At 39.3% G+C, this 23,595-nt stretch overlaps 8 protein-coding genes across 16 annotated transcripts; 6 read left to right on the top strand and 2 right to left on the bottom strand.

The window, feature by feature from the left end:
* Positions 1-182: 182 nt before the first annotated feature.
* Positions 183-3,560, bottom strand: LOC9328107 (tRNA-specific adenosine deaminase 1). 4 transcript variants are annotated; one of them, XR_002329632.1, is made up of 11 exons: positions 3,271-3,560; positions 2,889-3,194; positions 2,653-2,799; positions 2,417-2,530; positions 2,155-2,324; positions 1,999-2,075; positions 1,787-1,906; positions 1,623-1,710; positions 1,322-1,436; positions 1,134-1,223; positions 183-973 (listed from the first exon to the last, which is right to left on the bottom strand). XR_002329632.1 is itself a non-coding variant. In XM_002889307.2 (10 exons), exons 1-9 carry the CDS (start codon positions 3,431-3,433, stop codon positions 1,329-1,331), a joined length of 1,293 nt encoding a protein of 430 aa, XP_002889353.2. In that variant the 5' UTR covers positions 3,434-3,560; the 3' UTR covers positions 183-973; positions 1,322-1,328. The 4 variants fall into 4 exon arrangements, 3 of the variants coding, with proteins under 3 accessions (XP_002889353.2, XP_020870067.1, XP_020870068.1); XM_002889307.2 differs by lacking the exon at positions 1,134-1,223; XM_021014408.1 differs by lacking the exons at positions 183-973; positions 1,134-1,223; positions 1,322-1,436 and having other exon boundaries at positions 1,623-1,706; positions 3,271-3,523.
* Positions 196-1,265, top strand: LOC9325418 (actin-depolymerizing factor 10). Of its 2 annotated transcripts, XM_002891999.2 has the most exons (3): positions 196-527; positions 628-893; positions 969-1,265. In XM_002891999.2, the coding sequence occupies exons 1-3, from the start codon at positions 525-527 to the stop codon at positions 1,120-1,122; spliced, it is 423 nt and encodes a 140-aa protein (XP_002892045.1). In that variant the 5' UTR covers positions 196-524; the 3' UTR covers positions 1,123-1,265. The 2 variants fall into 2 exon arrangements, with proteins under 2 accessions (XP_002892045.1, XP_020870080.1); XM_021014421.1 differs by having other exon boundaries at positions 328-893.
* A 24-nt stretch (positions 3,561-3,584) lies between the features above and the next one.
* Positions 3,585-7,586, top strand: LOC9328106. The gene is made up of 14 exons (XM_021014403.1): positions 3,585-3,779; positions 3,850-4,051; positions 4,173-4,247; positions 4,337-4,435; positions 4,550-4,590; positions 4,802-4,915; positions 5,121-5,235; positions 5,328-5,518; positions 5,597-5,716; positions 5,801-5,881; positions 6,031-6,263; positions 6,550-6,589; positions 6,679-6,786; positions 7,018-7,586. Exons 1-14 carry the CDS (start codon positions 3,729-3,731, stop codon positions 7,450-7,452), a joined length of 1,905 nt encoding a protein of 634 aa, XP_020870062.1. The 5' UTR covers positions 3,585-3,728; the 3' UTR covers positions 7,453-7,586.
* A 174-nt stretch (positions 7,587-7,760) lies between these two features.
* Positions 7,761-9,617, top strand: LOC9328105 (LIM domain-containing protein PLIM2b). 2 transcript variants are annotated; one of them, XM_021014416.1, is made up of 6 exons: positions 7,761-8,032; positions 8,115-8,313; positions 8,404-8,503; positions 8,592-8,614; positions 8,722-8,811; positions 9,134-9,617. In XM_021014416.1, the coding sequence occupies exons 2-6, from the start codon at positions 8,179-8,181 to the stop codon at positions 9,401-9,403; spliced, it is 618 nt and encodes a 205-aa protein (XP_020870075.1). In that variant the 5' UTR covers positions 7,761-8,032; positions 8,115-8,178; the 3' UTR covers positions 9,404-9,617. The 2 variants fall into 2 exon arrangements, with proteins under 2 accessions (XP_020870075.1, XP_002892043.1); XM_002891997.2 differs by lacking the exon at positions 7,761-8,032 and having other exon boundaries at positions 8,043-8,313.
* A 211-nt stretch (positions 9,618-9,828) lies between these two features.
* On the top strand, positions 9,829-16,498 carry LOC9328104 (K(+) efflux antiporter 1, chloroplastic). Of its 2 annotated transcripts, XM_021014402.1 has the most exons (21): positions 9,829-9,981; positions 10,058-11,625; positions 11,730-11,901; positions 11,987-12,077; positions 12,272-12,408; positions 12,496-12,555; positions 12,670-12,789; positions 12,923-12,991; positions 13,069-13,134; positions 13,382-13,471; positions 13,695-13,799; positions 13,911-14,039; positions 14,210-14,419; positions 14,559-14,708; positions 14,832-14,885; positions 15,013-15,071; positions 15,341-15,407; positions 15,502-15,678; positions 15,770-15,826; positions 15,909-15,983; positions 16,076-16,498. In XM_021014402.1, exons 2-21 carry the CDS (start codon positions 10,121-10,123, stop codon positions 16,196-16,198), a joined length of 3,516 nt encoding a protein of 1,171 aa, XP_020870061.1. In that variant the 5' UTR covers positions 9,829-9,981; positions 10,058-10,120; the 3' UTR covers positions 16,199-16,498. The 2 variants fall into 2 exon arrangements, with proteins under 2 accessions (XP_020870061.1, XP_002892042.1); XM_002891996.2 differs by having other exon boundaries at positions 9,829-11,625.
* A 763-nt stretch (positions 16,499-17,261) lies between these two features.
* On the top strand, positions 17,262-20,316 carry LOC9328103 ((+)-neomenthol dehydrogenase). 2 transcript variants are annotated; one of them, XM_002891995.2, is made up of 5 exons: positions 17,262-17,346; positions 17,450-17,702; positions 17,967-18,032; positions 18,139-18,315; positions 18,534-20,316. In XM_002891995.2, exons 1-5 carry the CDS (start codon positions 17,333-17,335, stop codon positions 18,909-18,911), a joined length of 888 nt encoding a protein of 295 aa, XP_002892041.1. In that variant the 5' UTR covers positions 17,262-17,332; the 3' UTR covers positions 18,912-20,316. The 2 variants fall into 2 exon arrangements, with proteins under 2 accessions (XP_002892041.1, XP_020870070.1); XM_021014411.1 differs by lacking the exon at positions 17,262-17,346 and having other exon boundaries at positions 17,545-17,706.
* Positions 20,317-20,358: 42 nt separating this feature from the next.
* LOC9325417 lies at positions 20,359-21,090 on the top strand. The gene has a single exon (XM_021014422.1). The coding sequence runs from the start codon at positions 20,503-20,505 to the stop codon at positions 20,935-20,937; it is 435 nt and encodes a 144-aa protein (XP_020870081.1). The 5' UTR covers positions 20,359-20,502; the 3' UTR covers positions 20,938-21,090.
* Positions 21,091-21,195: 105 nt separating this feature from the next.
* LOC9325416 (peroxisomal membrane protein 11C) lies at positions 21,196-23,326 on the bottom strand. 2 transcript variants are annotated; one of them, XM_021014413.1, is made up of 8 exons: positions 23,156-23,326; positions 22,694-22,904; positions 22,255-22,329; positions 22,096-22,170; positions 21,926-22,006; positions 21,761-21,835; positions 21,499-21,672; positions 21,196-21,414 (listed from the first exon to the last, which is right to left on the bottom strand). In XM_021014413.1, exons 2-8 carry the CDS (start codon positions 22,895-22,897, stop codon positions 21,379-21,381), a joined length of 720 nt encoding a protein of 239 aa, XP_020870072.1. In that variant the 5' UTR covers positions 22,898-22,904; positions 23,156-23,326; the 3' UTR covers positions 21,196-21,378. The 2 variants fall into 2 exon arrangements, with proteins under 2 accessions (XP_020870072.1, XP_020870071.1); XM_021014412.1 differs by having other exon boundaries at positions 23,136-23,306.
* Positions 23,327-23,595: the final 269 nt, after the last annotated feature.

Below are 23,595 nucleotides of genomic sequence, written 5' to 3'. Positions count from 1 at the left end.
CTTATTTTGGCCAAATCCATTATTTGATAATATGATAATCAATGTCCGTAATTTCTCATAATGCCGTTTAAGAAAAATGACGAAATTGAAAGGCTAATTATTGTTTTTCGGTTTTTCCTACTAAATTCTAATTAAATCCGCACCCATACAATAAATTAGCAAAGTCAACGACCAATTGTGAGGAAAGAAAAAGTCAAAAATAATAATAAAAAGAAAGAAAACATGCACATCATGAAACCTCAACTCCCCAATGATGTCCGGAACAAACTTCACCACATGTGCTTGCATACACACATAGATACATGTGTATTATGCGAATGCGTGAATATTATATAGACTCCCTCTAATATATCTAATGAAGTAAATATGGCAACAACGTGACAGCATCAAAGTCTTCTTGGTTTTAAGACGTGACCAGCCTAACGATCCAACCAAACCTACTTGTCTATTCTTCTTCCCACCCTCTAAAACCCCCTACCTTCTCTACTTCCAGATCATCAAGCCCCAATTTCAAGCAGAGAACAATGGTATGTTCCTACCTTTCATTTTATCAATCTGGTATTGCAATTCATATAATGTATTGTGATCATATAATCAAACTGACTATGCATGTGTTTGATTGTGCAGGCTAATTCAGCGTCTGGGATGCACGTTAGCGATGACTGCAAGCTCAAGTTCTTGGAGTTGAAAGCAAAGAGGAACTATAGGTTCATTGTGTTCAAAATTGATGAGAAGGCTCAGCAAGTTATGATTGACAAGCTTGGGAATCCAGAAGAAACTTACGACGATTTCACCAGATCTATTCCCGAGGATGAGTGCCGATATGCTGTCTATGACTTTGATTTCACCACTCCTGAGAACTGCCAGAAGAGCAAAATCTTTTTCATCGCATGGTACAACTCCTTTCCCTTGTATTTTTAATGATTTGAAAAAGTAGATGTTATAATTGAGACATCGACTTGCTTCAGGTCACCTGATACATCAAGAGTGAGAAGTAAGATGTTGTATGCAAGCTCAAAGGACAGGTTCAAGAGGGAATTGGATGGGATTCAAGTTGAATTGCAAGCAACAGATCCTAGCGAGATGAGCCTCGACATCATCAAGGGACGAGTCAATCTCTGAATGGGACTTACCGCATCTTAATTCGTTTCAGTCAAAATTCATATTTTCTGCTTTCGTTTTCTTGGGTATTTTTCGTTTCACTTCTTTGCTATTTGTATTTTCTGTGATTCAAGGTAATATCAAGCAACTTGTGTTGACGCTAATGAACTAATGATGCAAAGAAAATAGGCTAAAACAGAGAGTAAATAGAATGACATACCCCACGTCTAATTTATCAGAAAATCCTCGTAATTCAAGGGTTTTCTTAGCCAATTGTTGAATGGATACTTTCCTTTAAAAATCCTTGACATCAAAGAATATTCCGTAGCTTTGTTCTGCATACAATTAAAACAAAAAAAACGTTAATCATCTCAGAATTAACCAGAGAACAATATCACAATCTTGCAGCATACATGTCAAAAACTCACTATTAGATTCATACACTTTAGCATGTTAGTTGTGCCAGTGGGAGTATGTTAACCCAAAATGAAGCAGCATAAAAGAATCAGCATCACACGCACCTTCAGTTCTCGGTACGATTTTTTTGACTTGGAAGATTCCCTTTCGTGTCCATGAGTTTCTTTCAAGAATAGCTCCAGTAACCGCTGTCTAGGAAAAGATATGACTACGATATCAACTACAAGTAAGTAAGGTCATGCTTGGATAGCAAGGCTCATCTCCTTACTTGCATATAGATGATTGAGTAGACGGATACAGAGCTCCTTTAGCTGATGTGCCTTGCTTTCTACCTGTTGTTCCAAGAATAACTTCGTGTAAGCCAGAATAGTTCCAACACAAGGAATACCTAAGAGACAACAAATAAATCACCACCTTGTCAGAAACAAAGAAAGGACACATATGTCATGTGATGAAGAGTTACGAGCATTGAAAACTAACCCGCATGTTAAGGTAGCTTGAGCAGTTTCTGAATGCTGAAATTCTGATGGTATTACTGGAGCTACAAAAAACAGTGGCTGGAAAGGAATTAGCACGATATATACAAGTAACTACTACAATTTACATGATACATTTGGTATAAAGCAGCTAATAAACCTTGTTCAACCGGAAGGAAGTCAGAAGGTCATCCGATAGTGGGAGGATCCTCTCATACAAAGATCTTCGCAAGTGATCAGCTAAAGAAAAATTGCCAGGAATGTGCAGAGATTGTCCAACGGTGATGGTAGAGATATAAACAGGCTGGAGGACTTGGCAAAGCAATGCCCCTGAAGTAAGAACACGCAAAGAGAGATAAATTCCCATACGCAAATCTTAAATAACACAACAAATTCTGTGTCAAAAATTCAGGTATAGAAACCTTGAACTCCAAGAACATTCCATCGAGCTATCTTATCTGAACAGCTAACAGAGAGTGTCGTTTCACCACGACCAGGCTTTCTTTGCACCATATCTGCTACTTGTGAGCCATTACCTGAAATGGAGACATCCAAAGTAAATTGATACCAACATCAGTCTAATCTGCTATCCTTCATATGGTAGATAACAGGAAGAGAACATTCTTGCAACAAACAATCAGGCAGGAGACTTCAATACCTGTGTGGCTATTACTACCTATCTGTGGAACATCAGAATGCCGAGACGAGCCAATGTCAGAAGCTTGAACTAAAAATGAGTCGTCTACTTGTGTTGATGGAATCTTTTTCAGGGCATAGAAGGGTGAACTAGTAGAAGCATAACCACCTACATATGACAAACATGTCAATGACAGTATTAAAGATATTTTTGAAGCCAAAAAAAGAGAGAAGAAAAACGAATTAAAGGTAAATTACATGGCAATTGAGAAATGTACATATGCAAGTGGCAGCCAGATTTGAGCTTATATTTCACTTCTCCAGGACAGCTTGAATCTGCTGACTCTAGTACTGAGCTTGTTTCGCAATCAAGTCTCTGACGCTTGGCTTCACTACTCTTATCTGAAGTCAATTGCATCCCCTGAATCTCGGAATAGAAGAACCTGATGAGAGCTCTTCTGGCGACAACTTCGGCATGAGAATCGTTAACAATGTCCCCGCGGGGACTCAGCAGCGACCGACTAACGCACTTGGTCCCCGTCCCTAACGCTATCACTTTCAAGTCTGCACACAAACCCTAATTAGCTCAAAAATCGGAAACCAAAAAATAAAGCAAAAGAATGAGAAGAGAGAGAGAGACCTTGGGAAGGAGAAGAGACAAGGAAAGCGGAGAGGACGGTGACTTCACGTCCCTGAGGTTTTCCCTTTTTCGGGAGAGACATGTAAGCCGAAACAACCTTCTCTGATACCCTCTCTCCCCAATCCTCCTCCATTGCTACGATTCCCGCAAACAACAAGTCCATTGATTGATTCTACACAAAAAAAAAACCTTAAAGCAGATTCAAGGAGAAGAACAGGGACCCGCCTGAAAATAGTTATAACTTTAGGGGCCGTTTTAGTAAATTTACTAATAAAGTAATCAAATCCGATGGGATAAGCATAAACTTTATAACTCACTCTCATCACTGCACTCGTTTCCTTCACGTCTCTCTCCCAAATTCAAAATTCCTCAGCGTAACGAATCTGTGATCGCCGTCGTCATAATTCAAAGCAATCCGTGATCCATTGCATGATCGTGATTTTGGGATTTCTACTCTCATGGCGAACCCAGACGTTAAAGAGATTCTCTGCGATTGTGTTATAAACTTGGTAAGAATTTTCATTTTGTTTTTCCGCTTTTATTCAATCCATTCTTGGATATGATGTGATTGATTTACAGAGAGAGAATCCGAAGAGGCGAAGGGAGACGGTTTACGTCGGATGTGGTGCTGGATTCGGCGGCGATAGGCCACTGGCCGCTCTCAAACTGCTTCAGAGTGTCGAAGACCTTAATTATCTTGTCCTTGAGTGCTTAGCCGAACGCACTTTGGCTGATCGCTGGCTTTCTATGGCATCTGGCGGTGTCGGCTACGATCCTCGTGGTATGTTTCAGGACTTTGGAGGTTTGATTTATGTTGAAAATGGTCATCGAGTTGCTAGGAATGGTTTTTAGGGATGTTTTATAATTTCACATTCAGCCATTTTTTTCTTGATTTTGTTCAGTTTCAGAGTGGATGCATTTGTTACTACCTGTGGCTCTGGACAAAGGCACTTGTATAATCACTAACATGGGTGCAAGTAAGTGCTTACAATCTATAACGGATGCCTTTTTTTTCTCTCTCTGTTTTTCTTTTTATCTGAATTATCGTGTTTTTTTTTCCTTGTAGTTGATCCCTCTGGGGCTCAGAAGAAAGTTCTCGAGGTAGCCAGTAAATTAGGTCTCACAATTTCCGTGGCTGTGGCTCATGAGGTGCACTTTGAAACAGGTAATGGAAGCTACTTTCATCCCTGGGAGGTATTGTTAGTGTTCTGGGTATTCAACACTGTTTGAAGCCATAATAAGTGTGAATCATTAACCCTTGTCTTTGAATCTTATTAAGGCTCGGGTTCATCTTTTGGCGGTCAATATTGCTCCGCAGGGGTATGATTCTGGTTTTCGAACTTCTGATCATATGTCTCAATGTGATATTATTAGCTATTGACAATAATTTTGATTGACTAGAAGATATGTAAAACATAGTTATGTGTAATGTGAAGGACTCTAGGTTATATGTTAGGAAGTACGAATTTGCCATGGCTTTCCTCCTTGTGATATTTGTCGTTGTCCTGAACTTTTATTCTCCTTGTTGAAGGGTACTAGCACTTATCTTGGTGCAGCTCCTATTGTTGAGTGCCTGGAGAAGTACCAACCAGACGTGATAATTACTTCAAGAGTGGCTGATGCCGCCTTATTTTTAGCACCAATGGTGAGGACTTCTTACCTGTCCAGTCATCTAATATCTGACAGTCGATCCAGTTTTTTTGTTGGACCAGATAGCCTCTCAGATTGAATGTCAGCTCAGTTTTGGAATCATAGTTACTCATTGTTTCATTTCCCTTTGGCTTGAATTCGATTCAAGAGACTTTCCTGTTTCGTGATTTAATCTGATCATTTTCTTGTTGTGTCATTAGGTCTATGAACTAGGTTGGAATTGGAATGACTTGGAGCTGCTAGCTCAGGGAACTCTTGCTGGCCACCTTCTAGAGTGCGGTTGTCAGCTCACTGGTGGATACTTCATGCATCCAGGTGCGTTTTACGCTTACTGGCTCAGGGAAGAAATAATGGACTGTTGTTTTTTCATTATCAGTATGGTCATTTCGTTCTTCAATGTTCTTTAGGTGACCAGTATAGAGACATGGCTTTCCCTCTTCTCCAGGGTTTGTCACTTCCTTATGCAGAAATTGGCTATGACGGTAAAGTATGTGTATCAAAGGCTGAAGGTAGTGGTGGAATTTTAAATACCAGTACTTGCGCCGAGCAACTTCTGTATGAAATTGCTGATCCTAGTGCCTACATTACACCTGATGTGGTAAGTTAGCGGTACAAAATCTAGAAGAAATAGCTGTAACAACAACGGAAATAGTTTATTTCTAAACCTTCTTTGCAGGTAATTGATATTCGAGGCGTTTCTTTCCTTCCCCTGTCAGACTGCAAAGTACAATGCAGTGGAGCAAAACCATCTGCTAACACTTCCGTGCCTGAGAAACTCTTGCGGTTAATTCCAAAGGTTGTTTATCCATAGAAAATGCTGGTGACATTTGATTGATACTAAAGAGCAACCTAGGTTCTATAATACGTACTTTCCTTGCAGGAATGTGGTTGGAAAGGTTGGGGAGAGATATCTTATGGAGGACATGGTTCTATTCAACGTGCTAAAGCTTCAGAGTTTCTGGTGTGCCTATGATTAATATTTCTATGATGTAGTAGCATTTTTTGGCCCTATCTTCGTTTGAAATGACTTATGGTGCCTTGAATTGGAGTTTCATTTCTTCTCAAACTTGTGTACGTATTTTACTTGTGTTTCTTCTTTCTTTCTTTCAGGTTCGATCTTGGATGGAAGAAACCATTCCTGGTGTTAACCACTGTATTCTTTCTTATGTGGTTGGGCTTGATAGCTTGAAGGCAACAAGCAACGGCACTGAATCTTGGCAGTCATGTGGAGATATTAGATTACGTATGGATGGTCTTTTCAAACTGAAGGAACATGCGGTCCAGTTAACGAAAGAGTTTACTGCTCTATACACAAATGGGCCAGCTGGTGGTGGTGGAATTAGGTAATTTCTTCACGTTGATGTTCGCTCCATATATCAATCCAATGCTAATTGTAGCATTACAGTAGTACCAAATCCTGTTGATTTGAGAATCTTATGACTAGGGACGTGCAGCACTTGATTGTCGACAAGTTCGAGAATGTTACTGTCTTGATATCTGATTGTGCTGACTGATTATCTTTTAGCTTGGCCATCTCAATGTATTGAAAGTAGTTATTTGTTAGAAGAGAGCATATGAGATTCGGGATGGTCTTTTTGGTTTGACAAAACTGCTTGTAATTATATGCAGTACCGGACACAAGATGGAAATTTTTCTTGAAAAGCTTTTGGTATGTCATCTCCATTATAAAAATTTAACTAATATAGCCTTGGATAAATCAATTTTACGGCTTCTGATGTTATATGTCTGGTTATCCAGGTTAGCCGTGAATCTGTAATGTGGAAAACTGGACTTCAGCACACCAACACTTCAGAGTCAGAGACCCCTGAACATCATTCTCCAGTTGCTCGAGAGAAAATCGGAAAGGTTAGTCAGAAAGTACTTACTAAACTAATTGTGATGACTGATAGATCATGGAAATAAACATGACCTGAATTCAAATTCCTTGGTCAATCAGTCTAGTTTGTTTGAACAGCAATTCTTTGATGAAGAGACACAGAAAAAGAATTTTAAGGCTCACATGTGGAAAGCTAAAAATGTGAAAGAACTCTAACATTTGCATTTGTATTAACACCATGGTATTACTTCCATTTGTAGATCCCTAAGGAAAGTCAAGATAACCTTACAATGAGAGGCTATCAATCTGGATTTCATCACTCTCCTGCTCCATCTGGCCAAAAGATCCCACTCTACTCTGTTGCTCATAGCCGGGCTGGTGATAAAGGAAACGACATAAACTTCTCAATAATCCCACATTATTCCCCAGATATTGAGCGTCTGAAACTCATAATCACTCCTCAATGGGTAAAGCATGTGATGTCAGTTCTGTTATCAACCTCTTCGTTTCTGGAAATTGATGCAAAACCAGTCGATGAAAATGTGTCAGTAGAGATATATGATGTTGAAGGCATTCATGCTATGAATGTTGTCGTAAGGAACATATTAGATGGTGGAGTCAACTGTTCCAGGAGGATCGATCGACACGGAAAGACAATCTCAGATCTCATCCTGTGTCAACAAGTTGTGTTGTAAGACTACTTTAACTTTGCATATCAGATTTTTCTATTCAAATATATTGTATGGTAATATGTTAATAAAAAGGGTGACTTGAACTACACTATAATTCTAAAAGATAATGGAAAAAGAATCGACTTAGTGGTGCTTCACTTTCTTCTATTCATTAAAATTGCTTTAATTTACAACTGGGTAACTTGATAGATACGCATACAGATAAGTATTAAAAGCATAGTTTTGATTAAGAAAGAATAATAGTATATATGTGAAATGTTGAGTTAATATTATATATTTGTAATGTTAGGTTGTTATATTCCTTTGCAGGATCTGACTGACATGGGTTGCACCACCTCAGAGACAGTTGGCTTAAAGTAACAATCCCTTATTGGGTTGAAATTGTCAGAAACCACAACCCTTCTTTTGCTCAAGTCCAATCACTTTGCCACCCAATTTTATCTCATTGATTTTGCAAAAAAGATCAAAGAGAGAGAGAGAGAGAGAGAGAAAAAAAAAAAAAGAAAGAAAAACTTCCTCCGTTACAACCTCACAACTCATATAAAAGAGGACAGAAATTTCGCAGGTTCCTCCTTTGTCTGAGGTAAAGGTTTCCTTCTTTAACTAATTCCTCAGATGACATCTTAATTGTTGGAAAAAAAGTTAAAAAAATCTGTTTCATACAGGATCTTGGAGAAGGAAGGAAACAACAGAAAAAAAAAAAAAAAAAAAAAAGACCCAACAAAAAAAATGTCTTTCACAGGAACTCTCGACAAATGCAACGTTTGTGATAAGACAGTCTATGTGGTGGACATGTTGTCCATTGAAGGAATGCCTTACCACAAGTCTTGCTTCAGGTGCACCCATTGCAAAGGAACCCTTGTGGTATGTTGCATTACTCATTTTCTTGTTAGATTTCGTGTTTAGATCTTCTATGATCATATTATATCAACAATATCTATGTGTTGATGGCAGATGAGCAACTATTCCTCCATGGACGGAGTTTTGTACTGCAAGACGCATTTTGAGCAGCTCTTCAAGGAATCTGGCAATTTCAGCAAAAACTTTCAACCAGGTTCATACTATAAATCTCTAACATCGAGTCTATCTATCTTTCTTCATTCTAATCATCATGATCGTAACAAGTTTCTTTCTTTTCTCAGGAAAAACTGAGAAGCCGGAGCTGGTAGGTTCATCATAACATGTCCTTCTATATGATTAGCGTGTCAATCTTTGGTTTTCATTCTTGTATGATTGACTAATAGGATCTGTGTATTGATTTAAACATTACAGACTAAGACTCCCAGCAAGATATCTTCCATCTTCTGTGGAACACAAGACAAGTGTGCCGCTTGCGAAAAAACTGTTTACCCTCTTGAAAAGGTTAGTATACGCATTTGCAAATGTTCTCTTGGCCTAAAATACCAATGAACTAGTCTTGTAGAGAAATTAATTTGCTCTATTCTATGAGTCGGGCATATCAGTTTTGTTTTTTTTCAATTTCCTTAAGAATTTTTTCGGTTTGGATAAATTCTTTACTAAGATAAAATGGAAATAAAATTTTGATTTTGGTTTGGTTTAGTTTACTTTTGGTTCGATTTTAGAACGTTATGTTGGTTTGGTCCAAGAAAATGTGGAATCAATCAGTTAAATATGAAATTTTGGCCTGATTCTAATACGATATGATTCGGTTATTTGGTAACAGATACAAATGGAAGGAGAATGCTTCCACAAGACATGTTTCCGATGCGCTCACGGTGGGTGTACGCTCACTCACTCCTCCTACGCCTCCCTGGATAGCGTTCTCTATTGCCGGCATCACTTTAACCAACTCTTCCTGGAGAAAGGAAACTACGCTCACGTCCTCCAAGCTGCCAACCACCGTCGCACAGCCTCAGGCAACACTCTTACACCGGAACCTACCGAAGACATCGCCGTCGAGGCCAAGGAAGAGAATGGCGTCTCACAGTCTTGAATATCTCTTACCTGAGTGTTTTTGAGTGAATGATTGAATGAATGTTGTTGCCGGGGAAAGATTTGATTTCATTTGTAATGAGTTGTTTCCATATGAAGACATGAATAATTTTGTTTTGATTCGTTCGTTATACATTATTATTACACACGAAAGCAGGCAAGAATTGATGTTTTGTCAATGTGTGATTATGTGATATGCTTGCTGATGGTGATGATATTCTTCGCATTCTAGTGTTATTTTGTACTCGTGAATTTTTAGAATTTCATAGACTCGTTGGTTTCCCATGAGAAACAATATCTGTTCGGTTAAAAAAAGAGGAAACTTGTATACCGGATCAAACCAACGGGTTGGTTATTGGGTGATGTGAATCATTCATTATTTGAGAGGGTGTTTTCGTAAAATTATCGAAAAACGGCCTTAGCAATGATGTCTGGTTGGCGAGAAACTCAAAAAAGAGGAGGAGAAAGAGAAAGTTTTTGACAGGGAAATTTTGAAGAGACGAGCCAAAAATATCTGTTTGAAACGGAATTGAAGACGAGAGCCACTCCCCACTGTTTCCACCTTTCTTTCCATGATTGGTTAGTCTCTCTATCTGTCCGTCCGTGCTTGGTCGTTCCAAGTCTGAATGTGTGGAATTTCGATATTCCTCCACAGGTGTTGTATATAAGGTTCGAGGAGCAAAGTAAGGCTACTTTTTTTTTTTAATCTGATTTTGACATGGATTTTGCGTCTACTTTTCAACGGCCGACTCTATTTCATGGTGGAGCCGGTGCGAGTTACTGCTTTCCAAATCGATTTATAAGTCCCAAAGGAATCAACATTACGTTTGGGGATTCTAAAGTGCACTCGTGTTTTCGATTGAATTTGAATGCGTGTTTCTCTGGAAGGTTTTATACTGGTCATTTGCATTCTACAAAATCTATACTTGGCAATGGCCGCCAAGCCAAAAGAATCCCTTTTGCCGATACTAGTAATGATCGAATCAGGGAATCTTCCGGAAGTAGTGATGAAAGTGATGCTACAGATTTGAAAGAAGAAAAAGATGTTAGAGTCGAAAACGAAACTGATAGTTTGGAGGAACTCAAGGAGTTACTTCAAAAGGCAATTAAAGAGTTGGAAGTTGCTAGACTCAATAGTACCATGTTTGAGGAAAAGGCTCAGAGAATCTCAGAAAGAGCCATAGCACTCAAGGATGACGCTGCTACTGCTTGGCATGACGTAAACAAAACCCTTGATGTCATTCGAGATACTGTTGATGAGGAATCTCTTGCTAAAGAAGCTGTTCAAAAGGCTACTATGGCGTTATCTCTTGCTGAAGCTAGGCTCCAGGTTATAGTGGAATCACTTGAAGCTGGTGCAGGGAATGATATTCCACATGTGTCTGAAGAGACTGAGAAAACAGATGATGTGAAAGATAAAGAAGAAGCTCTTTTAGCTGCCAAGGATGATATTAAAGAATGTCAATTCAATTTAGAAAATTGTGAGTCCCAACTAAGTTGTTTGCAGAGCAAAAAAGACGAGCTGCAGAAGGAACTGGACAAGTTGAATGAGTTCGCTGAGACAATACAGATCAGTGCGTTGAAAGCCGAGGAGGATGTCGCCAATATTATGAAATTGGCTGAACAAGCTGTAGCATTTGAGCTTGAGGCTACTCAACGTGTTAATGATGCAGAGATTGCTTTGCAGAGAGCAGAGAAGTTTCTCTCCATTTCTCAGACCCCAGAGGAAACTCAGGGCCAACTCTCGGACGAAGAAACTCACGACGAGGATGAGGTGGTACTTTCAGGTAACGTTGAAGATGTTAGCCATCAGGTTGAAAAAGAATCACCTATTGGTGGAGATCTATCAGTGGTACAGAACACATCTGATCTAGTACCTGATTTAGTTGGTCAGAAGATTCAAAAGCTAACTCAGCCTTATGAGTCAAGTGATAATGAGAATGGAAAGCCAAGTGTAGAGTCTTCTAAAGTGGTTGAAGCAGATTCTGAAAAGCCAAAGATTAATGTTCAGACGAAAAAACAGGAAACACAGAAAGATCTGCCAAAGGAGGGTTCCTCTCTTAATTCTCCCAAGGCATCGTTTAATAAATCCTCCCGTTTCTTTTCTGCATCTTTCTTCTCTTCCAATCCAGATGGGACCGCGACAGTCTTTGCTAGTCTGGTTGGTTCTGTCAAACAGCAATGGCCCAAGCTAGTACTTGGGTTTGCTCTTCTTGGAGCAGGGTCAGTTTGAAAAAATTTACTCTTCTTTTCGTCGAGTTTTGAATGTTCATTTTAGTACATAAAGTTTTTTCTTTTTGTTGATACGAGCTTCTTATTCGTTCCAGACTGACATTATACTCCAATGGAGTAGGGGGGAACAACCAGCTGCTTCAACAACCAGATGTTACCAGCACTAGTACAGAAGATATCTCTTCCAGTACAAAGCCATTGATCCGGCAAGTGCAGAAACTTCCCAAGAGATTTAAGAAACTACTTGAGATGCTCCCTCACCAGGAGGTATGAACAATTGTTCTTGTTCTTTTACATAAGTGCAAATTGTATGGAATGTACTTTGCAGGCTGAAACTTTCTGCAATTATTAGGTCAATGAGGAAGAAGCTTCCCTTTTTGATTTTTTGTGGTTACTGCTAGCAAGCGTTATATTTGTGCCTCTATTTCAGAAAATTCCTGGAGGTAAGTAGGATTCTTTTTTTTTTTCTTCTTTTGTTAATTCTATCCATTGCATTACTATTTGTTTCCCCTTTCCGTCAAAGTCCTACGATTTCCATGTTCTCATCAGTCAAAAACATTTTCAGTTCTGGTCTCGCAATCATGTTGCATAGAGATTTATGTGCCATCTTGATGGCTTCATCTGCTGCAATGTATAGGCAGTCCTGTTCTTGGGTATTTGGCAGCTGGAATTCTGATTGGTCCTTATGGTCTTTCGATAATCCGTAATGTGCACGGAACCAGGGCCATCGCAGAATTTGGAGTTGTTTTCTTGCTTTTCAACATCGGCCTTGAGGTATTATTTGATATATGTGTATGCTATCCTTTTGCTTTTGAACTGTGTTTGGTAGAATAGCCAATAGTTTGTTTATTTATTTGACAGCTATCTGTTGAAAGACTGAGTTCCATGAAGAAATATGTTTTTGGATTAGGCTCCGCTCAGGTGATTTGAAGATCCGCGTATCTCATTCCACATCATTTATCAACTACAATGCCTACATGCTTGATGTTTCTTTTTCCAACTACTCTAATCTATACTTCTTTTGATGTAATCTAGGTTCTGGTCACAGCAGCAGTAGTTGGATTGATTGCCCATTATGTTGCTGGTCAGGCTGGTCCAGCAGCAATAGTGATTGGAAATGGCCTGGCTCTGTCCTCCACTGCTGTTGTCCTTCAGGTAGCATTTTTGGTTGTATTCAAAAAGGGATCATAATGAAAGGAATTTTGTAGCATCCCCTTCATTTGTTTTTTTTTTTTTATGCAATTACGCTACCAATTGGTTGAACAAAGATAATGCACTTGGTTTTCAGGTTCTACAAGAACGAGGTGAGAGTACATCTAGACATGGAAGGGCTTCATTTTCCGTCTTGCTTTTCCAGGTCGGTTCAGATCTGAGTTAATTCTGTACTACAACTATGCTGGGCATTTCTCATTAGTTTGTTATTTTTCTTCACAGGATCTAGCTGTAGTTGTTTTACTGATTCTCATCCCACTTATTTCACCTAATTCATCGAAAGGAGGGGTAAGCTCATCTCTAGGGTTCCTTCTTTTTCTTGAGTATGGCTTGCTTTTCTGTTGGATGCCATGTGTTGGCAATTGTCTAAGTAAGAGGTTTGATAATGTCTTTGCTCTCTTAAGAAGAAACGTTGGGGTCATATGTTGCTAATACTGGTTGAAATCGCTGGTATGCCAGATATTTCTATATACTCAAGGAAGTCTAGGAAGTATCAGTGGTCGCAAAATGCTAAGTTACTAACTGCTCTTTTCAGATTGGATTCCAAGCCATTGCTGAAGCTCTTGGGCTTGCTGCAGTCAAAGCAGCAGTGGCTATTACTGCCATAATTGCTGGTGGCCGTCTTGTGAGTCTCAGATACTTTAACTTTTGAATCTAGATATCAAAATAAGTTAATTATTACCAAAGTTGTTTAGGTGAAATGTTTTAGATTTGCTACAAAAGGAAGAGGCACGTTTCCATGAACTAATCATGAAAGTTTACTGTGCTATCACTGCTACTTCCGGTACTCAATATATATGTTTCAATGGAGTTATAATCTAAGGCATTTACACTCTTGTGGCATACAGCTTCTTCGACCAATCTACAAGCAAATTGCAGAAAATCGAAACGCCGAGATATTCTCTGCCAACACGCTTCTCGTTATTCTTGGGACTAGTTTACTGACAGCTAGGGTATGGCCTTGACCTTGTTGGTATTTGGCCATTTTACCCTGTTGGCATTTGAGTAGTTTACTGACATGCCAGTATTTCCAGTCCGCTAATTTTTCCATTTCTATAAACCAGGCTGGACTTTCCATGGCATTAGGAGCGTTTTTGGCTGGTCTACTCCTTGCAGAGACAGAATTTTCGTTGCAAGTAGAATCAGATATTGCTCCATATCGTGGTCTTCTGCTGGGACTCTTCTTCATGACAGTAATATACGAGTTTCCTAATAACTTTATCCATAGTTTTATCATTTCTCAAAGAAAAATCAGGAATTATATAGATGGTAAAGGGAAACTTTTACTTGTGTTCTAGTAATATCCTGACATTGTTGTCAACTGTAGGCATAAAACTAACAAAAAGAGTTTCATTGATTTCAGGTTGGCATGTCAATTGATCCGAAATTACTTCTCTCCAACTTCCCTGTCATAGTGGGAACTTTGGGACTCTTGATTGTGGGAAAGACTATGTTAGTCGTGATTATGGGAAAAGTGTTTGGCATTTCAATTATATCTGCAATTCGAGTCGGTCTACTATTGGCCCCAGGCGGAGAATTTGCATTTGTTGCTTTCGGAGAAGCTGTTAATCAGGTTTGTTATCAACATTGCTTTTTTTTTTTTGCTTTTTTCCAATGAGGTGTATAATCAGCAATGTTCTTTCAATAGACATTATATATATTTGTGTCAACTGTTTGTTTTTTCCTAAAGGCCTAGTCTATGTTTCTTCCAGGGTATAATGTCTCCTCAGTTATCTTCGTTGCTATTTCTTGTCGTGGGAATCTCAATGGCTATCACACCCTGGTTAGCTGCTGGTGGCCAGTTAATTGCATCTCGATTTGAGTTGCATGATGTTCGAAGTTTATTGCCTGTTGAGAGTGAGGTAGGAATCTTGATGATTCGTTTATAGAGTATAACTCTGTTAGGCTCTCACACATTCTCTAGTTGAGGAAAATGTGACAAGGCCCACTGATGAGTATTTTTTTTTGTCTGAATGTATTTGCAGACGGATGATTTACAGGATCACATAATTATTTGCGGATTTGGTCGAGTTGGTCAGGTTTATACATTATCTGAACTTCTTCAGTTTATGCTCTTATATGAGAACACCTCTCTGTAGATAGTCTGCTTCACATGATAGCTCGAAGTTTCTAACCTCGTGACCATTTTCTGTTTGTTACTTGTAGATAATTGCTCAGCTTCTCTCGGAAAGACTTATCCCATTTGTTGCCCTCGATGTCAGCAGGTAACATTACATTGCTTATTATTTGCCTCTATTGTTGAAGAATCTGTGTAAAGTGGGTTTCAAATATTTTGTTCTCATATCGAACCGAAAATGTGGGGACTATCAGTAACTTCCACACACATTGATATTACATTTCAACCTGTTTGATTTATATAATGTCTGTTCTCATATAAGTCTTGTTTCAAGACTGTTTGTATTGCGCCAGCCAAGTTTCCATACCGCTTTCTCGCATTCCATGCTTCCCTGAAAACCTCATATTTTATTTACAGTGATAGAGTGACTATTGGGCGTTCTTTGGATCTTCCTGTTTATTTCGGAGACGCTGGTAGTAGAGAGGTAGGTGGTACACACAAAATCAGAAAGATACGCACGAGACAATTTACAGATTACACCAGCATTTTAATATTACTTCACTTGTGCAAACAAACAGGTTCTCCACAAAATTGGAGCTGAGAGAGCATGTGCTGCTGTGGTTGCCTTAGACGCACCAGGAGCAAACTACAGATGTGTCTGGGCTTTGAGCAAGTATTACCCCAATGTCAAAACTTTTGTCCGTGCACACGATGTTGTTCATGGTCTTAATCTAGAAAAAGCTGGTGCTACTGCGGTAATGTTCACAAACCCGTCACTCTCCTCTAGACAATAGACACGCTTTATCAATCGTACACTAATAATATCTCGATCACAAAAAAAATTAGGTTGTCCCGGAGACTCTGGAGCCTAGTCTACAGTTGGCAGCTGCTGTTCTTGCTCAGGTAAAACATAATGATTCCTTATTAGTGGAAGTAGTAATCCTACATACAGTGTATGATCCTTTTTAATGTTGAAACATCTCAGGCAAAATTACCGACATCGGAAATTGCAAACACGATTAACGAGTTCAGAACCCGTCACTTGTCTGAACTGACCGAGGTTTGTTTAGTTGTCAATATACAATCTATATTTATCAGATCTGGTTTGGTCTTATTGATTTGTATTGGGATATGGTGTAATGCTAATGGCAGCTATGTGAAGCAAGCGGAAGCTCTCTAGGCTATGGGTACTCGAGAACGAGTAAGCCTAAACCTCAACCGTCAGATGCATCTGGCGATAACCAGATAATCGAAGGAGGCACAGTCGCAATCTGAGACATTCTGGTGAGAAAAAGAAGAGTATTTCGCCTTCTTGTGGCGGCCATTTTTTGCTGGTAGTTTCTTTCATGGAAAATGGTATGTCCATTTAAACCACCATCACCAACTTGGGTTGCAGAGTATGGTGAAGTGATGGATCCATCATCCATCAGATGATGTGTAGTGTAACTATATATTCATCATGTTCAGTACATATCTCTCATTTAAGTCTTTGATCTCAGAACAAGTAGATTTGAACAAATCATAGCAATTCTCGGCGGCAGTAATAACAATTGAAACTACCTCCCGTTCTTGTACTACAGATGAGAACACCTTGCTGTTTGTGGTAAAAGACTGAATGGGCCTTGTTTTGACTTCGACTGAATGGGCCTCGATGTTGATAGTAAATTACTAACAATTGCCACCGCAAGCATTACCAAATTTGTCACTCATCTACTTTTTTCTTGGCGATCCTCTGATTTCGTCATGCGTCGTACGGTGGGATTATGTTGTTCAAATGTTCAATCTTGTCAGAGATCAATTTGCGCTTCCGATTTGCCAATTGAGCTCTCTCTGGTGCAAGATTGATCTCTTCGACAATGTAAGCTTTTTCTCATTCTCGTTTTGACCTAATAAACAATCATTTGTTTTGATCATATAGTAATTGGTTTGTGTGAATCATATAGTAGGTTGATTTGAACATGATAGCATTCCTCATACATTGTGAACAACACCTTGCCACAGTGAACCAAAGGGCTACTAGTTCTAAGAGCTGAGGAGACCAGTAAGTAAGTAGGATTAAGCAAGTGTCCCTCTCTCTTCTTATTGTTAAAGTGTCTCTACTAAATATCAATAAACTCCTTTCACTTATTTATTTTGTTTTGACAATAATGATCCCTTCTCCTTTGATTGAGATGCTTTGGAAATATTGGTTTTATCAAAATATTAAAAATGTGGCGGTGTCTTCCATTCCATGTGCACACTTGTTTATCCCCTTTTATTTTATTTTGAGTTGAAAGTTAGATGAAGATGATACAAGATAAATATAGAAGAAAAATACAAGAGAAACGTCCTTGTCAATGTGAACTGAAATCCTTTTTTTTTAGTTAACAGCACAAGGCTTGACTTTTCTCTGTCATTTCATCAAATCCAATGGCAAACACAAGGTTCATGCTTCCTCTCTCTCTCTCTCTCTCTCTATCTAACCTCGGCTTAAAATCTCTATTCAGATTTTGATTCTTCCTTTTCTCTTTTTCTGTTTGTCTCCAGAGTTGCAGTTGTTACTGGTTCCAACAAAGGGATCGGGTTTGAGACTTGCAGGCAACTAGCTAGAAATGGGATAACTGTGATTCTAACTGCCAGGGATGAGAACAAGGGTCTTGCTGCTGTCCAAAAGCTCAAGACTGAGAATGGTTTTTCTGATCAAGCCATCTCCTTTCACCCTCTTGATGTCTCCGACCCAGACACCATCGCTTCTCTTGCTGCTTTTCTTAAGACCCGCTTCGGGAAACTCGATATTCTGGCAAGTTTCTTTATTCTTGTCCTATATCATCCAATCTAGATCTACTAATCTTGGCTCTAATCAGTTTCACTGTTATTAGGTAGTTGCACACTCCTTTCCCAAGATTATATTTCTTAACTAAGATCTGATCCTTTTTATTTCAGCAAACTTCTTGTTTGTTGCGATTAGGATACATGTTAACTAACAAGGATCTAACTCTGCCATTATCTGAAAAATAGCAATTCTGTCTACTCTGTTCTGATTTCTTGTTTGGTATGTCTTCAGGTTAATAATGCCGGAGTTGGAGGGGCCAATGTTAATGTCGATGTTCTCAAAGCTCAGATTGCTGAGGTACACTTTCCTACTTTCTAAACTTGTCTTATGTTTGAAATATATATTTGAGAAACTGCACAAGCTTGAGAGGTAGTCTTACATATATAAATGATTACTAGTACAGGCTGGTGCACCAACCGATATTTCCAAGATAATGAGCGATACATATGAGATTGTCGAGGAGTGTATTAAAACAAACTACTATGGCGTAAAACGAATGTGCGAGGCCATGATTCCTCTCCTTCAATCTTCTGATTCCCCAAGAATCGTCAGCATCGCTTCAACCATGGGAAAGTTAGAGGTACGATCTTGATTTCTTCTAGTCAATAAACTTTTAGGTAGGGATGTTATAACGGGCCGGTTCTGTAGATGGCCGATTCAGATCGTGACATATTAGTTTTTAGCCTGGTCATATGCAGGCCAAAATAGAGCTGCTATGAAATTGGCCCTTGCCTGGTTAATCCTCGGATTTTGGTGTTGGATAAAAGGATGAATCTTGTTTTGTGTGTTTAACTGCAGAATGTTTCAAATGAATGGGCAAAAGGAGTGCTGAGTGATGCTGAGAACCTAACAGAAGAGAAAATAGATGAAGTGATCAATGAGTACCTCAAGGATTACAAAGAAGGTGCATTACAAGTCAAAGGTTGGCCAACAGTAATGTCCGGATACATACTATCAAAAGCTGCAGTGATTGCATTGACACGAGTATTGGCCAAGCGAAACAAATCGTTCATCATCAACAGTGTTTGTCCTGGTTTCGTAAACACAGAAATCAATTTCAACACTGGGATATTGAGCATTGAAGAAGGTGCAGCGAGTCCAGTGAATCTGGCTTTGGTCCCTAATGGAGACCCATCTGGCCTTTTCTTTGATCGCGCCAATGTCTCCAGCTTTTGACTTTTCGATCTTGTGTGTTCTGTTCTGTCTTGGTTTGTATATTTTATTATCTCGTCAATTTAGCAGAAAATAAAGTGAACCCGAAAGAAATATCAAACAAACATATATCAAACTTGCTTATGTTATAAGTTTTTCAAATATTTAAATGGTTTTGTTTTCTTTCTCAAAATAATGTATTTTTCCTCTTGACTAGTACAGTAGTAGTAAGTCCGCCTTCCTTTTCCTATCTCTAAAATAACCAGCGTTGGCCCTAGCCGTCAAAGAGTCTTTCTCCGATGGCCGGTGATGGATGGCTTCCACAGCATCGTCGCCGGTCCCTCTCTCCATAGTTGCTTTTCTTTGGTCTTGTGTTTACGTAGCTGCGTCGTCTTTCTTCTTTCCCCCTTTCGATCGGCGGTGGTGGCTCCATTTAGTGTGGTGGCTAATACGGTGGCGTGGCGTCGGATCTTTGGAGTTAACTTGCAGATCTATGGTGTTCTTCGATGGATCTGCTCTCCTGTGGCTCAGTCAAGGTTTGTTGCTGCTAGGATGCTTTCTTCCGTTTTTGGGGGTAGAGTTTTAGATTCTCCGTTTTGGTTGGTATGTCTCTGATCTGTTTTCATCGGCTCTGTTCTCGTTGGATTGGGAGTTGGTAATGGTATTTTGCGTGCTCCGGCTACATCTGTGGCAACGGCCTCCGTCATTTATCTTCAGGTTGTGTTTCTGCCTCGGTTAATTGCTCTGTTGGTTGGACGCGTGTGTCTTCTAGGTTTGGTTGTGTCTTAATTTGGTTGAGGAGTGAAGCCTTAGATTTAAGATTAGGGTATCGTCGTCTTATATCCTCATAGTTTGCGGAATGTGTCTTGGATTTTGCTGGTGGTTTGTCTCTGCTTTGCCTTTCCATGGTGTCTCTGGGCTGAGTTTTCATTCGGTTGCCTCATCTTACAAATCGCGGATGGTTCAGTTCACCCACTTGTTTGGGTTTCCTCCGGTTTTGTTAGAAGGTTGGTTTGGTCGTCTCCGTTTCGCGATTCAGCAGGATCCTCTCAGCTTAGTTAGTCGTGTGATCTTGGACTGAAAGAGTTGAGCAAGTACGTCTATCTTCCTTCGTTAAATTCTCTGTCAGGTTTCTCGATTCGATTTCTGTATCTCGCCATGTTCGTCGTTCTCATGTTTGGGCTTTTTTGAGACTAAGCTATTAGCGGTTCCACCTATTTCCGTAGATTGTAATTTCTCTCGTTTGGGCTTAAGTTTCCCTCTTTTGGGCTTTGTTTATGTTTGTCCGCCTCTTTTGGCCTTAAGTTTCTGGGGGTTTCTATGTACCCGCCGGCCTTGTCTCCGAAAGGATTTCGTTCCTTGTCGGCTTTGTATAACTCAATCGCATTCTATCTATGAAATCCTTTATTCGAAAAAAAAAAAAAAAAAAGTACAGTAGTAGTAGTAATATGAAGCTCATGATCGGATACTAGTTCAGTAGCTACTCTGCATGTGGCGTTTTTGTGACGCAAAATTGCTATTGGGCTGCTAGAAGGCCCATTAAGTGAGGAGATTATATAAATGCCCTAAGTCTCGGGAAAAAAATAAGTGTAGCCGTACTTTGTAATTTCCTATAATGAAGCCGGAAAATACTAAGAGAAACACCGCACCAAGACGGCGGACCAATGACGATGGGTGTTCTCCGTTCAATCTCAGGTCTCTCAAGCAAGCGATCGAGGCCATAGATGCTGCCAAGGATAATTCAATCAATCTATCGTCGTTGTCTGTGGCGTTATCGGCCGCGAGTCGTGAGATGAAGCAAAGGGAGAAATCTCAGCGTAGGCGAGAAACGAGGAAGAGGAGGAAGAAGAATAAGAAGCTAGTGATCGGAGCAAAGCCGGAAACGGACGCAGAATTGCGACGATGGTTTTCAAACTTCGACAAATCGTTCAAACTATCATTGCCGATCAGAAAGCTCAACAATCATCATAAAACCTCCAAGGAAGCGCAGATTTGTGAATTGAATACAGATTTCTCGATGAATCACTGCTCTGAATCCTTTAGACATTAGGCACAATGCTTAATTCTTTTTAGTTTATATTCATTTTTTCTTTTCCTATTTTATCAGATTGTATCTGTCTTATTCAATGAAATGTTGGAGATGATGCATCTACATGAATGCATGCGTTACGCGATCATTAATAATAATGAGAATACCCTTTTTTATATTTGTTTACGATCATAGTATATAGGTCATAATATTATTATTTATAAGAATCACATGGCTTCCGAGACACCGTGGGGGTTCTTCATCTACTAGCTAGAGAGCTTCTCCAGCCATTTTTTGCACTCTCCAGCAATGTTTATCATTATCCTATACCATAAAATCTAACACAAACCATAAAAAGTATCAAGCAAGACAAATTTAACACCAAGTAATATATTAAAACAGGCACAAACTATGGAACATCTGGACAATGAAACTAGTTCGTCTTTCCTTCTTTCCCTTTTCTCAGACCGTCTTGGACTTGGGATGTGACGGCAATAACTGCACAAACGAGAGATTGATGGCTTCATTCATTGGTTTGATCCCACGATTAACTGTTTTCTTGAAATGAGACCCGGAAAATACCTGATAACAAGAGATAAGTGAGGAGGCGAATCCGAAAGCGCCTGTGACTCGGGGTGTGACTTTCTTTGGAGCCAATTGAAGCAATCCGAATGCAACAACTACATCCATCCCTGCTTTGATCAGAGCCAATGACCTCTCGTTTGATTTCTCTAGTTTTGCACGGTATTGCTCATTCTGCATAATGTTGTATCAAAGTCAGCAATATTTCTTCTTCAGTCCATAGAGAAAGAGAATCAATAGTTTACAACTTGAGGAAGCTTACCTGGTGTTTATCCTTGTTCCCTATCTCTTTTTCTAACTTCTTAATTGATGCTGACAGCCTCCCAAGCTCTCCAACCTAAACATCTCGAAAAATTACTAGCCAGTACACAATGTGGTATTGCATTTGAACCAGAAATAAGAGACGATTTGATGGCAGTAAACAAACCTCAACCAAGGATGTGCAGACCGAAGAACCCATCCAACAGAAAAGGGATATACGCCCAAGAAGCTCAGCACGTTCTTTATCCTATAGCAGCAGATTCAAAACAGAAACAGAGAAACCTCAGTTTAACCTGAAGAAAATAAGTCTCTTTGATAATGCAAACTTCTCCTCACCTTGTAAATCCCAGTCCTGCCAAGCCACACAATTTGATCAAGGAACAGGAACGTTGACAGCAACGCGTTTTTAGACTGCCAAAATCAGAAGATGAATCATAAGATCAATCAATTGTTGGAAAAGAAACAAGCTCCAAAAGCAAGGAGCAACAACAGTACCTTTCCGAGCAGAACAAGCGGAAGTGGAGTCCCTTTGGGAACAGGGCTAATGAGAGCATGAAGATCATTCACAAACTGCACCACAAGAAGAACACCATTTAGAGCTTATTCCTACATTAAAAAAAGTATATATCCTCTTCCAACAGGTAAAACTTACAGATGTCAATCTCAAAATCATTTAACCAGATCTACAATGAAACCACTAAGCATAAATGCATGTGTTATTCTCGAAGAGTCTGAATTACATAACTGAGGTTAGGTATAACCATGGATCTATACATCTAGTTACATTTATCAACTCCCACAATAGAAAGTTAAAAACAAGTACTTTCCCCCTTAAGTCACCAACTAAAACATGTGTTAGCTAGCTCATACCCTTAAGACTGGTTTCAGGTAAAAGTGTGATCTCAAGTTTGATAAAAAGATGAAAGAAACCAACCTTAAAGAGACGGAAAACTTTCCTAGCCAAGCTGGTGGACTTGTCGACATTTTGAGCAGTGCCAGGTTGGCCATCACTCAAGAACTTGGAACCATATTGAATAGCTCGGCAAATCTTGTCCCTCGCCTCCGCTTTATTCAAATACAAAACTACCAGACCAAGCTCAGCTCTCGTGGTCTCAAGGGTACTCATTGTTAAGCTCATGAAAAACCTTTAACACCAAATTTGGTTTCCATAAGTCAAAGCAAAGAAAACAAGAATGGATCGAACAAAGAAACCTGATTGATTAATCAATTCACAACAAAATCTCATCTTAGTGGAGCAAAGATTGGTACTTTTGTAATAAGATTTTCAGACAAAACCAAAAGTCTAAGAAGAAGCCCTAAAATTTCTACCCAAAGTGATAATCAGCCTTACAAACACACAGATTCATAAGACTTACAAAAGAGGAGGCAATTCGACCTTTACGAATATTCTCGTACGAGCACGGAGACGAAAAACAGAGTAAGAAAGACAGTCTTCTCCGATAAGAGGAGCAATTAAGGACATAACACAGTAATCTCCTTGTGCCAAATGAAGCCGCCAGACCTACGCACCGTGATCTATTTCTGACCGTTGATCACGTTGACCCAAAAAAAAAAAAAAGTAATTAGTGTGAAATAATTATCTAGTGGCAAAAATGTTCTATTAAGCACATCGATTACGATTTTGTCTCCTAGATGACGATTATTAAATTTTGATAAATAAAATCACATCCCGTTCTGCATTACGTACGTGCGGGATTTCATATTTTAAGAAAATTGTTGTAGTAAATTGTAATTCAATTTAGACTATTTTGTTGTTTTTGTGAAATATATTGTACTGTATATATTATAATGTACACATAAAAAGTGTATTTTGTT

Source organism: Arabidopsis lyrata (genome assembly GCF_000004255.2).
Source record: "Arabidopsis lyrata subsp. lyrata unplaced genomic scaffold ARALYscaffold_1, whole genome shotgun sequence".
Classification (NCBI taxonomy): Eukaryota; Viridiplantae; Streptophyta; class Magnoliopsida; order Brassicales; family Brassicaceae; genus Arabidopsis; species Arabidopsis lyrata.
The sequence above is the reverse complement of the archived record's forward strand: the minus strand, read 5'-3'. Positions and strand labels throughout refer to the sequence as shown.

Coding starts and splice junctions, on each gene's coding strand:
- LOC9325418 (XM_021014421.1), top strand. CDS start 610: ATGTGTTTGATTGTGCAGGCTAATTCAGCGTCTGGGATGCACGTTAGC. Junction 894..968: donor AAAATCTTTTTCATCGCATG/GTACAACTCCTT, acceptor GACTTGCTTCAG/GTCACCTGATACATCAAGAG.
- LOC9328107 (XM_002889307.2), bottom strand. CDS start 3,433: ATGGACTTGTTGTTTGCGGGAATCGTAGCAATGGAGGAGGATTGGGGA. Junction 2,800..2,888: donor GTACATTTCTCAATTGCCAT/GTAATTTACCTT, acceptor TGTCATATGTAG/GTGGTTATGCTTCTACTAGT. Junction 1,437..1,622: donor AATCGTACCGAGAACTGAAG/GTGCGTGTGATG, acceptor AATTGTATGCAG/AACAAAGCTACGGAATATTC.
- LOC9328106 (XM_021014403.1), top strand. CDS start 3,729: ATGGCGAACCCAGACGTTAAAGAGATTCTCTGCGATTGTGTTATAAAC. Junction 4,436..4,549: donor TGAGGTGCACTTTGAAACAG/GTAATGGAAGCT, acceptor AATCTTATTAAG/GCTCGGGTTCATCTTTTGGC. Junction 6,590..6,678: donor TTTTTCTTGAAAAGCTTTTG/GTATGTCATCTC, acceptor CTGGTTATCCAG/GTTAGCCGTGAATCTGTAAT.
- LOC9328105 (XM_021014416.1), top strand. CDS start 8,179: ATGTCTTTCACAGGAACTCTCGACAAATGCAACGTTTGTGATAAGACA. Junction 8,504..8,591: donor CAGCAAAAACTTTCAACCAG/GTTCATACTATA, acceptor TTCTTTTCTCAG/GAAAAACTGAGAAGCCGGAG. Junction 8,615..8,721: donor AAACTGAGAAGCCGGAGCTG/GTAGGTTCATCA, acceptor TAAACATTACAG/ACTAAGACTCCCAGCAAGAT.
- LOC9328104 (XM_021014402.1), top strand. CDS start 10,121: ATGGATTTTGCGTCTACTTTTCAACGGCCGACTCTATTTCATGGTGGA. Junction 12,078..12,271: donor ATTTCAGAAAATTCCTGGAG/GTAAGTAGGATT, acceptor TGCAATGTATAG/GCAGTCCTGTTCTTGGGTAT. Junction 14,420..14,558: donor TCGGAGAAGCTGTTAATCAG/GTTTGTTATCAA, acceptor TGTTTCTTCCAG/GGTATAATGTCTCCTCAGTT.
- LOC9328103 (XM_002891995.2), top strand. Junction 18,033..18,138: donor TCAAAGCTCAGATTGCTGAG/GTACACTTTCCT, acceptor TTACTAGTACAG/GCTGGTGCACCAACCGATAT. Junction 18,316..18,533: donor CAACCATGGGAAAGTTAGAG/GTACGATCTTGA, acceptor GTTTAACTGCAG/AATGTTTCAAATGAATGGGC.
- LOC9325417 (XM_021014422.1), top strand. CDS start 20,503: ATGAAGCCGGAAAATACTAAGAGAAACACCGCACCAAGACGGCGGACC.
- LOC9325416 (XM_021014412.1), bottom strand. CDS start 23,242: ATGTCCTTAATTGCTCCTCTTATCGGAGAAGACTGTCTTTCTTACTCT. Junction 22,905..23,135: donor GTCGAATTGCCTCCTCTTTT/GTAAGTCTTATG, acceptor TTGGTGTTAAAG/GTTTTTCATGAGCTTAACAA. Junction 21,415..21,498: donor CACTTATCTCTTGTTATCAG/GTATTTTCCGGG, acceptor TCGTTTGTGCAG/TTATTGCCGTCACATCCCAA.